The sequence below is a fragment of the Montipora capricornis genome, chromosome 3, assembly GCF_036669925.1.
Source record: "Montipora capricornis isolate CH-2021 chromosome 3, ASM3666992v2, whole genome shotgun sequence".
Taxonomy (NCBI): Eukaryota; Metazoa; Cnidaria; class Anthozoa; order Scleractinia; family Acroporidae; genus Montipora; species Montipora capricornis.
Window position 1 is genome coordinate 43,247,608 of NC_090885.1, and position 13,596 is coordinate 43,261,203.

At 38.4% G+C, this 13,596-nt stretch overlaps 1 protein-coding gene and 1 pseudogene across 1 annotated transcript; both read right to left on the minus strand.

Annotated features, from left to right (window-relative positions):
- On the minus strand, positions 1 to 8,775 carry LOC138043228 (uncharacterized). The gene is made up of 4 exons (XM_068889389.1): positions 8,688 to 8,775; positions 4,292 to 4,567; positions 3,076 to 3,140; positions 1 to 1,059 (listed from the first exon to the last, which is right to left on the minus strand). Exons 2-4 carry the CDS (start codon positions 4,554 to 4,556, stop codon positions 907 to 909), a joined length of 483 nt encoding a protein of 160 aa, XP_068745490.1. The 5' UTR covers positions 4,557 to 4,567; positions 8,688 to 8,775; the 3' UTR covers positions 1 to 906.
- A 2,865-nt stretch (positions 8,776 to 11,640) lies between these two features.
- On the minus strand, positions 11,641 to 13,338 carry LOC138040321 (zinc finger MYM-type protein 1-like; annotated as a pseudogene).
- Between the last annotated feature and the right edge of the window lie 258 nt (positions 13,339 to 13,596).

A 13,596-nucleotide genomic window follows, 5' to 3' on the forward strand; every position in this document is an offset into this window, starting at 1 on the left:
TTTCAACACTTCGTCCATCATTTATTAAAACACAACTGCCACCTACATCATAGTACGAAAACAACTCTCATCGCAAAACTAAAGGTGCCTACATCTGTGACGATAACCGAAGGGACTCCCTTGGGGAAAATAACAGGAAAAAGAAAAGAAAGAAAAATGCCAACCCCCTTCCCTCGATCCCGCAACACACTACCATGAACTACCTAATTAACAACAGTTTTATTAACGTGTAAGCAATAGAGGGAAAAAAACCTGAAGGAAAAACTAATAATAAGCTAATCCTAAATTAATTAACTCATGAGTAAATACAATCCTTGAACGCGTACGATTCCCTTAAGCTTAAACTATAACTATCTTAACTTAAATTTAATATAGTTTACTATACTTAAAGTTTTCAGACCAGTTCCTCTCCACCATGTTAACTTTTTCGTGTGGCAAAACCACGCTTCAGTCGGCTTCTTGTCCTTTGAATTTTATTTCCGTTCTCCTTCAGCTCAATCTTTTGCTGCTCTCATCCTTTTTCAGTCCTTTTTCCTCCTACTCTCGTTCTGTCATTTCAGTGAAAATTCATGACAACATCACAGTACTAAACTCAGATTGCTTACATTTTAATTTTATTACTTTAACCTTGTGATAAAGATGATGGACAGATGTGTAATAACAATACAGTAACTACGTAGCGCTACAGTTACAGATCCAAGACGGTTAAGACGATGACATGACGATAGCTATTAACAATGTTTTTTTTTTCTCGATCAACTAAGGTTGATATTTGTTTTTGTAGAACTAAAGTGTTTTTCCCTATTGAAAGGTAAGTACTTTGTGACAAAGAACTTTCATGAAATCTCAATCAGTACATACAATTCTTGGTATTGGTAAGAGGTAACTAGTAAGCTGTCCTCCAAATTAATGTTTCATACAAGGAAATAACATAGATATTTGCTCCATAAATTCTTCAAGTTTCGGATAGCAAGGGTCCCCGCCATGGGTTGATGACTCCTCAATCGAATATGGAGGTAATGTTTCGGTTTGTCCCCTGTGTGAAGAAGTCGCGGTACTCTGTTTAAGAAAAGGAAAACCAAATAGTTTTTTAAAATGAAACTATGAAGGGTTCATTGTCAGACATCAGACTCTACCAACGAGGTGCACGCATATTGAAAATAATATTCAGTATGGTGCACCAAACTGAACAATGCCTTCGCTTTATTAGTTCCTTTAGAATTCAGTGCACAGATTGAACCAGATGAATCTGATTGAACTAATCGCACGCTGTTTAAATAACTTATTTTCACATCGTTTTAATATAGAATTCAATAAAGATAAACATGATTATAATACAAGATGTAAAAACAATATCCGTAAGAGTGCATCTAGTAGAAATTGGGACCATTGGTCTTCGACCTAATTTTGCCTCAAACGATTGGAATAAATTAGACCTTTCAATCAGACAAAGCCCATCATTAGCTAGTTTTACAACAGCATTAAGAAATGTAAATAGTCTTTAGTCTAATTTTTATATATTTATATATTAGTCTATATTTTTCTTTTTTGTTTTATTTTAATCTTTGAGGACTCTTTTGTAAATGACTTCTCCGGTGAAATTGATCTCCTCAATAAAGATTATTATTATTTATTTAATCCTATATTCACCGTTATTCTTTCTACCCTTCATGTCAACTATCCGAAATATCTTACATCATGTAAGTTACACGAAATATCCCACGGTTCCCAGAGACTATTTAAAGCCTTCTATTATTAATGTTAACTGGACAAACTAAATTAGTGGGTTAGCTTTCATGACACTCAGTGTGGGTAATATCATCCAATTACTTATTATTATCATTTGTTTTCAGACACATATATTAACTGCACCAGATGAGGAACGTGACTTGGAGTAAAGCTTATGGACGGTGCCGACTACATCATGATTAAAGTGCCCCTGTCATAAAAAAATCACTTCCTTTCTTTCTTCAGATTTTGAAAGTGTGTTTGATTAACACATGCCTGGCAAAAGTTTGAACTTTGATTTTTATCCAAAGGCCTTTTACTTCGGTCCGCCATTACTCATGTTCAAAACTGACCGATTGGACCTCAGAGGGTTGGATCCAGGGAAACGTGACGTCAAAGGTTCACTGGCTTAAAATTTCAGCTTAAAATAAATTGCAGCTTATTATAAATTCAAACACGAGTTTAAAAGTCTGAAATCCCAAAACTCCCGTGCTGCATATTAATTCTTTGGCGCACAGACGCATTGCATTCTTAAATAAGTGAGCCTTTGACGTCATTTTCTCCTCAAACCAACTCTCCCAAGAACTTAAAGTTAGTAATGGCGGACCATTAAATAGGAAAATTCCAGTTAAAATAAACAGGTTTTAATCAACGCTTAAACTGTGGTCGCTTAGTGTTTGCTTAACATAGTTCTGAGTTTCGAAGAAAAATAAAAATTGATTTTTTTGTCACAGGAGCACTTAAAAGTGTTGGAATTATTATAACAAAATAATTAATTAAATTACTAGATACTTAAAAGGATCATCATAGTTAGATAAGCAAGTTTAAAGACAATACATTGAACGAGACTCGAACCCATGACCATGCAACTGCACTGCACTTGTTCTGCAAGCTGAGCTATATGTTGTTAGTTACTTTAAGGGTGTCCCATGTAGATACTTGCGTAGGTAGTCTAAAGAATAGGGTTCCTTATGTTGCCCACATCTGAAGCACTTTTATTCTCTGATTACTGGCTTCACTGGCTAAACCGATCATGCAGCCATTGACCCTGTGAACATCTGTGATCTCTATGAAGTTAACAATAATTTAAAATTACATGCTAATATATATTTTACGAAGCTCATCTAATGTTAGCAGAATGTGTTATTTATTTTCTGAACAATCCATGATGAGGTAGTGACTGAGAAAGTACAATGTTTCGGCTTGCTTCCGAAAACGGGAACAAGCCGAAACATTGGACTCGCCCAGCCGTCATTCCTTTCCAATGAAGAAGTAAAGCAGGCAATCATATAATCTGTTTAAAGTAGATAGATAGTAACAGAAGTTGTTTCTGTATCATACGCATACCTCTTCAGGCTCACGGGTGATGGTTTGAGTAGGTGGTGCGCCATTAAAGTCTTTACGCTTGATCGCTGATAATAAGAAAACGCATTTATTGATTGAACATTTAAAAACGGTACATTTTTAATTGTCTACCACTACACAAATATCTTGAAGCTCAATGGCGGAGATCAAGTGTTCAAATACTGTTAAGAGCTCTTGGATTTTCCTTCTAGTGTACGTGTACCCTAAACAACTTCAATTAAATTCGTTCATGATCTCTTATTAAACAATTATTGGATGAGGTTGAGCATGACATCATGACTTATCAAAACCGAGGTCTGTGTTATCTGCCGAAGCCGAAAGCTGAGGCAGATAGCACAGACACGAAGTTTTGATAATTCATGATATCATGCGAAAACCGAATTCATAATTGTTTTATTATACATTTTTCACATAATTCATCCTCAGAAACAGAAGCAAAGCGTTCAGCCATTTTGTTTCTGAGGAGATCACTCCAAGGGGCTTAGTAACCAGGCAGACATTGAACTTGACATGAATGTAATATCTGCAGCAGATATTACATTTATCATGTCAAGTTCACAAGCTATTGTGAATTGATTGAATGCTCTCGACCAATCAGATTTTTCATAGTGAGTCTGATGTATAATAACAGCATTTATAAATTGTAAAGTTTAAGGTTGCCCCTCATTAATAGAAACCACAATCTCTCGGAAAGAGCTAGGAAACGTTCCCTTTAATTCTCCATTCTAGATTCCAAGGCAAATGCAACGCATTAGCCATTGCCAATAAACCCTTTCAAATACTCTCGTTTCATCATTGCAATCTAATCAATAATTAACAATTATTCCATGAGAGCGCGTTGGATATGAGATGATAGATAGCCAACGAGGCGCTTAGCGCCGAGTTGGCTATAATCATCTCATATCCAACAAGCGCGAGTGGAATAATTGTTTTATTAAAAACGCCCCCAAAATATAGAAAACTAGACTACAATAAAAATAAAAAGGCCCAAAAAATCACGCATATGCTTGCCGTGTTTGTAGATCATGGTATAACGGCTCATAACCCATGATGGCTTAGCCAATCAAAACTCTCGCATTGCATTATCCAATGATCCAGTTTTTAATAATACCTAGTAGTGAATCACTTATAATTCTTAAAACATTTTACTCCAAAAGATTGATTTCCACATAAAGCTAGAGACAACTAAGTTGATTACCTTTAATGATTATGGAAACTGCTTTTTTATTGCCTAGTTTTTGCAATTCCCGAAGAAGATCTTCTAAGGGTACTTCGCGATCAGCAAGATCATTTAGTAATGCGTCAGCTGGGGAACGCTTCTGCCCAATCTCTTCGACATGCTTTGGCAAATAGAGTGAACAAAAACTTTCTGTCATCAGTTTTCTCCAATTTATCGTGGTCTCCTTTCCCAACACGCTGCACACTTCGTCAAATGTCTCACGTGGAAGATCAGTTATACGCATTTTCTCTTTATCTGAAAACAAAACGCGTGATTTTATTGATTTATTCTCGATAAGATTATCAGTTTTGTGTGTGAAAATAACGGGGACATCTTTACTCCGGAAAACTACCCCAAAACGAATCTGTATGATTTCTTTACCTCTAATGTGGGAGTGGTGGGAGGCGCGGTGGCCTCATGGTTAGTGCGTTCGACTCCGGATCGAGTGGTCCGGGCTCGGGCACTGGCCGGGGACATCGTGTTGTTTTCTTGATAAAGAAGACACTTTACTCTCATGATGCCTCTCTCCACCCAGGTGTACAATTGGGTACCGGCGAATTTAATGCTGGGGGTAGCCTTGCGTCGGACTAGCATCCCATCCAGGGGGGAGTAGAAATTCTCCTAGTCGCTTAGTGCTACAGAAACCGGGATAAGCTCCGGCCTAATGGGCCACTTGGCTCGTAAGCAGACTTTACCTTAACCTTACTGTGGCAGTGAGGTAATCGTTTTAGCTACTGATCAGATTCAGATTTGATTCAGAGGCTTAACAGCTTCTTCATTTCCTTTAATTTGCATTTTCTTTGAGTGGTATGAAGATCTCTAAGGAAGGGGGATTATTTAAATTCCTGCACAAGCAGGATTTTTTTCTTCTTTTTGGACTTGGATACATGTATCTCAGGAAGCCATGGGCTGAAGAAACACATTACAATCACGCGCAACAAATCCTTCAAACTAACAAGAAGTCACATTGCCTCATGTTGCTTCCACAACAGAACAATCGATATGTCATTCCCACGATAAGTTTAGTTTCCTTATTTGTTTTCCAAACTTAAGAATGCATACAAATATCATTTCTGAGAGTTTCATTCATAGTAATTTATAAATGGGGGGGGAACAGGTCTCCTTGATGATTCGCTTCAAAGCCACTTTCTATCGGTCTTTCTACGGAAAATAACCCTCTCCGCTCTCCGATACTTTCATTATCAAACCCAGTACTTTGAAAAGCTATCGAAAACCCTGAACTATAATTTGGAAGGTTTTCTCGCATATAATGGAATTAATCGTAAAAAAGAATACATATATATACCTTTGGATTGACATATCGTATACTCACCATATGAAATGAGAGATGATAAGATCTTTTAAACCACTCAAACAAAAACAAAGACAAAATTCAGAGGTTACATAGAACTGAACATCTGAAACCATGGCTTTCGAGCAGGAATCCTGTTCATTGCTCTTCACAAAAAAACGTAGCTGGCTAGCTACTTCAGTCACGGGGCCCCATTGGGACAGGTTTAGAAAAAAAGAACACAAACAAGCTTATAAGAAAACAATCGGAAAGGCTAACCCAAAGTGGCGGTTCTGTAGCAGCTTTAAATCGGTCTTCCAGTGAAATTAGCGGCGGTAAAGATCTACTGAATTGGTATCTCCTCAAAAAGAATACCGTCGTTTACAGTCCAGGCCCGGGTTGCTCGAAGCATGGTTAGCGCTAACCAGTGTTAGATACCATGGAAACCTGTAGGTTTTAATACCTCTTAACCAACGGTTAGAGCGCTAACCACGCTTCGAGCAACCGGCCCCAGGAAGCCATTAACGAATTTTTTGACAAAATAGCTGCAAGGATGTCTTTACGGAAATTTGTTAATTTCGATCACAAACTCTCTAATTTGATGACAATTTTCTCATAAGCACTTGCACATTGATTATCCTTAAAAACCAGTCACTTACCTATGCGCCATCTGCGCCATCATGTATTAACCAGTATTAACTAATTCAGTTTTGCAATGTAAATGAAGCGGTTAACACTATCACAGTACTGTCTCCTCACAGTCATCTTTGAAACTCCTCATAAGAACTATTAATTATCAAGTTCATCATCATGGTTATCAGGACTATCTTCAGAGAAATTAAATGGCAAACGCCTGGCTAAAATGTCTTTTGCCAAAAAGGAAAATGAAACTTGGTCGATTTCAGTTTACTGTTTGCTTGGTACAGCTGCCGAGCAAGTTTTCAAAACAGAAAAAAAATTAGGAAAAAGAGAAATGACAGACAGAAACCTGTCGTTTGGCGCCTGCCGTCATTCACATGTATCTCTCTTAGCCCTTTTTGCATTGCTAAATCAAAGTCAAAAATACTTCGAAGTTTTCCCAAATACAAATTATGCGGTTTCATGAAAGTCGCGTTCTTTAGGTGTCACTTTGATCACTAGTGTATTTCACTTGAACAGTGCATTGTGGTACTTTCCCTGGGAAAAAAACCAAGGGGGTTTCCCGGCCTGATCAACAGGGAGTTTCTTTTATAAGAAGCCTTTTGATACATGTGTCTATGGCATCGCTCCTAGTATTAATTCACCAGAAAGAAATGATGAAAGGGAGCCAGTTCATACCAAAACGGTAAATAAAGTCTATATCAGGTACAGCTGTCGTGTTGAAGCTTTCAGATGGCACCTTAGTTAGGAGGCAACTCGGAGGCTACAATTGTGCTCTATCACACACTTTTAAATTCCTAATTCTGTCTAAGCAGAATTAATCCTCAACTGACGCTGTGGCTATCGCCATATAAAAGTGTCAATGAAAATCATAGGCAGAAGTAATGTAACTTTCAAAATAATAGCTGGCAATGTTCAGAATCCGTGCTCTTATCCACGGTCTCTGATTCAAAAAATGCGTGGATTAAATCACAGTGACGAAATAGAACGCAAGGTGTATCAAGGGACACCAGCAAACACACTTAGTAGTAATCAGAGAAGAAAATTAAGCGAGGTAAGCTATTCGCCCTATCGAAGAACTGAAATCACATCATTTCTAAAGCTGAAATACCGTAATTCATACCCCTCACGTTGGACTGACTTTTCTTTCTTCAGTGGTGGACTCTTCTCTGAAGATGAAACAGGAAAAGTCGGTTAGCCTCAGTTTCTAATTGTAATGATATCGTCGATGTGCATCACTTCTAATAATACGGAAACTGAAACTAAAGTAAGAACGGCCGATGCAAATTTTGTTTTCAAAGCCTTGAAAGAGAACATTCGAATCGATAAAACTGTATCAAGACAAACTGAGAGACATCAAAGAAAAAGCTTCGAACACTTACCTTGTAAGACCCCAGAGGTACTGAAAGAGTTCGGCAGAGTCGATTTACTAAAAACTCTTACAGAGTGAAGGGGTTTTTCCCCAGGTATTTCCCCAGTTCTATGACGTAAGACGGTTAGCAATTCGCTAAAATAAAAGTGCAGTGTTGAATTGTATCACTCGAGAATTTCACAGAAGGAGTGAACAAGAAGGCAAAATTGGCCTTTCACTCTCCTCTCGATCAGCTTCTTAAAAAATAAATTAATATTGCTCGATTTCAGCTCTTAATCAATTCTTGAAATACTCCGGGAAAAAGAGTATTATGAACTTCCTGTTTATCAAGCAGAGTACCTCAATGCCCTGTTCACGTGAAATGCACGAGTGAAGTGACAAAAGAATGGTCCGATTTGCACTAAATATAAGCTGAAACTTTCAATTTAGGAAAAACTCCAATGTTGTACATGATTTCTAGAGGCTTTATCAGCATCTAAAAAGATTCATTTCACACGAATACTCCAATTAATTACTGAAAATACTCCGGAAATGTCTAAACGCACAAACTAAAAGAGTGTTACGAACTTCCTGTCTATCGATGTTCATCAGAAACTAAAAGAGTGTTACGAACTTCCTGTTTATCGATATTCATCAGACAGAGAGCTCAATGAAATGAACGAGTGAAGTGACAAACAAGACGCTTCAGCGAGGGTGGAAGAGATATATATATCTTTTTTGAGTGATTCAAATTTGCCAAGTACGAGACAAAACAAGTAAATGTTTCTGTCGCCCGGTTGAAGTCTGAATGGTTCATTCATAACAACGGATAATCAGTGTAGCAGAAATAATGTAGTAACTTTCAAAATAATGGCTGGCAATGTTCAGAATCCCTGCTCTTATCCACCACTCTCTGATTCAAAATATGCGTGAAGAAAGTGAAGAAATAGAACACCAGGTGTATCAGGGCACAACAGCAAACACATTAACCGAGGTAAGCTATTAGCCCTATCGAAGAACTGAAATCATATCATCTAATAACAATTCCTGATGTCAGAAAGGAATTACAAAGCTGAAAATACCATAATTCATACCTCTAATTGTGTACTTTTCTTGCCTCCCTTTTTCTTCAGTGGTGGACTCTTCTCTGAAGATGAAACAGGAAACGTCGGTTAGCCTCAATTTCTACAATTGTAATGGGCATCTTTAAGTCATATCGTCGCTGTGCATCATCTCTAATAAGACGGAAACTGAAACTAAAGTAAGACCGATGCTGATTTTGTTTTCAAAGCCTTGAAAGAGGTCATTGGAATCAATGAAACTGTATCAAGACAAACTGAGAGACATCAAAGAAACTTCGATCACTTACCTCGCAAGACCCAGGAGGCACTGAAGGAGTTCGGCAGAGTCGATCTTAGTGAAGGGGATTTCCCTTTTATGACGTAAGACGGTTAGCTATCACATGATACAAAAGCCACATGATATCACAAAGCACATGCATATCTATCAAAATCTATCAATAGAGTGACAACGAGCAAAAATTTGTATCCCGTTTAGGAAGAGAATTACGCTTTTTTTCTAATATTTTGTGGATTCTGGGTGAATCTTTTTGGAAAGAATAAAACACAGGTTTGCAGAGGATGTTATTAACTAGTAAGAAACTTTTGTTTTGAAAATCTGAATCATTTAATTACAGACTGCATGTTTAATAAATACATTACTAATGTCACGTAACATTTTTTCAACAAGGTCCCGTTTACACGGTACATGGAGTGAAAGGAAAGGGACCTTATTTAAGTGTCTAGCCGTTCTAGCGCTGAAGCACTGATTGGGGACACTATAAACTGAAATTAACAATTAACACAAATCAAGTCAAATGTTGGTTTTTGAGGTGAGGGGAAACCGGGGGCGTTTTCCATTTACCAAGAAATTCCGGAAATTCCGGTTGGGACGTAAATGGAACACACGTTTTTGGTTCGTTCCACTGGAAAATTTCCGGACTAAACGGAAGTTCTGAAAAGGTAGTCCTGTTTTCCCGTTGGAAACTTTCCGATGGAAATGTGTGTTCCATTTACAACTTTTGAGAGGTCTTACCACTTCCAGGCTATTCACGGCTACATTTGAAATTTTAGCGCGTGAAATCGCAATCACTGGGCGACGAACGGACCTGAGTTAAATGGAACACGTTTTTCACCCGATGGAAATTTCCACCGAAATTTCCGGAAATTTTTTGTAAATGGAAAACGCCCCGGAGTACCTAGAGAAAACCTCTCGGTGTAGAGTAGAGAACCAACAAATGTAAGGATTAAAGTTTCCATTTGAAGAATGGGGAATTCTCCGTCGTAAATTTCTTTCCCTATATTTCGTAATATATATGTTACAGGTTGAAATTAAATTTAGGTCCATTTAAATCAAACTAGGTGAATTTAATTAACCTAGGTCATTTAGCAACTGTTTGAAAAGGGATTTTCTTTATGGGGTGTGGTTGAAAAAAGGGGGCACGGTTTCTTTTAGGGGGGTTGAAAACAAAACAAAAAAAAAATCGCCTTTCTATCCTCCCACTTTCCTCTCTATTCTCTCCCTTTCTGTCCCTATCCCTCTTAACCTTTCATCCCTTGATCCATTCGTCATACCTACCACTACTTTACGTATCCTTGACCCATTCAATTCCAATGTTTACATGAGAGAAAGAAATCGCTTTGAACTATACTTACACCGGGCGCCTCTGACATCCCTTAGCATTGAGTCCTTAGCCGCAACTAACCGCTAAACCACACAGGACTTGGACAAGCAGACGTCATTAATTTTAATAGCAGATACTTTTCTCGTGGTGCAAGAGGGGCCAGACTCTTCTCGGTCATAATAAATTATGACAAAAGTTTACTCGTGCGCAATGCGTGGCCCTGTACGGTTCGTAAAATGGCTAACACAGGTTTTGTTGATTCAGAGATATTCTACCAAAAATTGGCTGAAGTTAAAGCTTCCAAAAAGCCAAAACCAAGCAAAATAACCCCTTTTATTGACGACAACTTTTACAACGATGCAGTGACGTGGTTAGAAACACGTAATGAAGACAGCAAGGACAGAACAAATCTGACAAGTCAAGACGTAGCAATTATCAAAAGAAAAGGATGGAAACTGGAGGGTGGCAAAATATTATCCAAGAACGGAAAAGACATTTTTCAAAAATGTCAACTAGACCAAGTTCTGTGCCAAAGATTTATTGCGCACAAAGGAAGAGACACGATGGACAAGTATATCAAGCGAAACTACGAATCAGTAGTATCCCAAGAAGTAGTACAACTCTTTGTGTCAATGCTCGTTACACAAAGAACAAAAGTCGATCACTAGCAGGCAAAAAGAGCCTGTGCTAGCCCCTATGGAAGCAAGAGAATTCCTAACACATTTGCAAATGGACCTAATGGATCTTAGAAACTTACCATGTACGTGTTTATGTCATCGCAAACACAATTGGATTCTCCACACAAGGACCGCGCATTACGTTTTCGAGGGGGGGGGGGGGGGTGCTAAAGAAGAATGCGTGAGGGAAATTTTTTTGGGCGGGGGGGAGGGCATGCTTGTGGATTTCTATTTAATTTCTCTTAAGTGACGGAGAATGCTATTAAAACGATAAAACTAGTGATTTTTTTTCACATCTTCATTGATGTGGCTATCGGGTCTGAAAATTCACCATCACTAAATTGAAATATCATAGATTGTTATGCTATACTACTGATATCAACCTTTAATTACTATAAATAAGCCAGAAATCCAACGATTTTGCTTGAGCTGCCTTGAACTCAACGCTGTATAATTACTGAGCAAGTATTACACGAGGCTGAGTATGATATGAAGAGTTATGCAGAACGAGGGGGTTATCCGCCAAAGCCGAAGGCTTGAGCCCGGTGGATAACACCCTCCGCGATCTGTATATCTTCATATCATACGAAAGCCGAGTTCAATAATTGTTTAATTATTCATTCAAACTATTTACACAACAAAACAAAGCGGTAACTGAAAATAATTTAGTGAATGATATTAAAGTTACTATACATCGTTTACTCGAAAAGTGCCAAAATTACGCTTTCTGTTTGAGTTGCGGTCGGTGAATTCGTTTGTGATGTCAATGGAGGAAAGCCTGTGCATTATTTCTATGTGTATGTTTAAAGCTGTCAGGTTACTAAATCGTTCCTAGTTTATTCTTTAATGGAGCCATGTTCTTAGCCTCCGGGCAGTCGAAAAGGATCTTTCACCGGCTGCACTGGTTGCTGGATTTACGAGAATCAGCTTACGTAACATGATAACTTCTTTTATCATTTCCCGTTCTGGGTTGGGTAGATCTTTAATTTTTACTATGATGTCGCCAAAACAAAAATAAAAACCATCCTTCAGCAGCACTTGAAAAATTTCCATCTGGGCGGTGAACACTGAAATATTAACATCATCGTTGTACAGCTTTTCCATAAACTTTAGCTCTTCGGATTTGTCCTGCGAATTGAGGGTCTTAATTAAGAGAGACTCCATCTTTGCATACGTATCAAAGCTTTGCTGGTCAAACCGCTGGTCAATAGCGTTCATCATCAAGTCAATAGCTTCAAAGTATATTCGCCTGTAATAGTCTTGTGCGGTCACAGGATATGTTGGCTCTCCAGTGCCAATTTCAATTCTTCTTGGGTCGCGAGTTCTCCTTGGTAACATCGGTCCACTCATGGAGGGGTAGCTTTTACTTTTCAGTAAAACTACATCATAAAATGATCTGAAGCTCGTATCGTTTCGCATCTTCTGCAGAACGTCTTTTGTAAGACAAGCTACTCGTTTTCCACTTAGAGCTGACATCTTTGTTTGCTGTAAGGTTCTTGATCAGTTATCTGTGTGAGAAACATCCGCTGTCCTAAATTCAACCCGAAGAAGAAGTCAAAAGTGTTCATTTGCGCTTGGCATCCAATGATCCTTCCACGTACATCGGACTGGAGTTTCTCATCAAGGGAAATTGTCCACTCCTGAAGAAGAGCTGCAAAATTGTCTAGGATTCGCTGAAAACAGCTTGCGCGTACTGTCTGTCTAGTGGGGCAAAGGCCAAGTATTCCCTTGGCTTCAGATTCAGGGCCTTCTAGGTTTTCTTTTATTTCCCCCAGGCGATTTGGTGAAAACTTATGGGGGAATGATTTATTATGCTGTCCATAGTGTCTGAAAGCAACTTACAGTTTTTCGTGGAGTCCTTTACACTTAAGCTGAGTGAGTGTCCATGACAGTGAGTAGGATAAGCCTTTGGTTGGAGGTCCTGGATTCTTTTCGCCACACCAGCTTTATGTCCCATCGTGTTGTTGGCTCCATCATAGCATTGTTCCCTACAATTAACTAATGATAACTGTAGTTTTAATAACACATCTTTTATAGCCGACATTATAGTCCCCGCCGCGATGTCAGGTACATTGTAAAACCCGAGGAAATCTTCTTGTGGGCTTCTAACTCTTTGTCAACCCATCGAATGCAGATGGTTAGTTGTTCCTTGTTACTGATATTTGTGTACTCGTCACATATGATCGAGAAAAAGCCACCCCTGATTTCCGATAGTAGATCACGGATGACATGATTCGCCATGATGGCAATTACTTCATTTTGAATATCGTGTGAGGTGTATCTGTCTTCTTTCCTCTCTAACCATTTTAAGAGAAGAGGCTGGTCTTTCCCTCTTAGTTTAAGTAACTGAATAAAGTTTGATTCATCACCGGTATCACCCTGCATAGCCTGTCCTTGCCGGGCAAGACACTGCAAACATTCAATGACTTTGATGAAGCATATATATGTCACATGAAAAAGTGACTGGAAATAATTCAATTATAGAACAGATTCAGAAAAAAGTGGCAAAAATTATGCAGAGTTTACTCACCAGATAAAGAAAGTTTTCCATTTTGTTTGGAAAGTAATCAGAAATTTTAAGAGATCTCTACTTTGCATTACTAGTGGTATGTGAAGTCTCCTCGTTCGTATTTATGTTGCCGT

Bases quoted from the DNA above. Each gene is read 5' to 3' on its own strand.
- LOC138043228 (XM_068889389.1), bottom strand. From the start codon at position 4,556: ATGCGTATAACTGATCTTCCACGTGAGACATTTGACGAAGTGTGCAGC. The intron at 3,141-4,291 runs GTAATCAACTTA...TCTTATTATCAG, and splicing joins AGTTTCCATAATCATTAAAG to CGATCAAGCGTAAAGACTTT. The intron at 1,060-3,075 runs GTATGCGTATGA...TTTCTTAAACAG, and splicing joins TCACCCGTGAGCCTGAAGAG to AGTACCGCGACTTCTTCACA.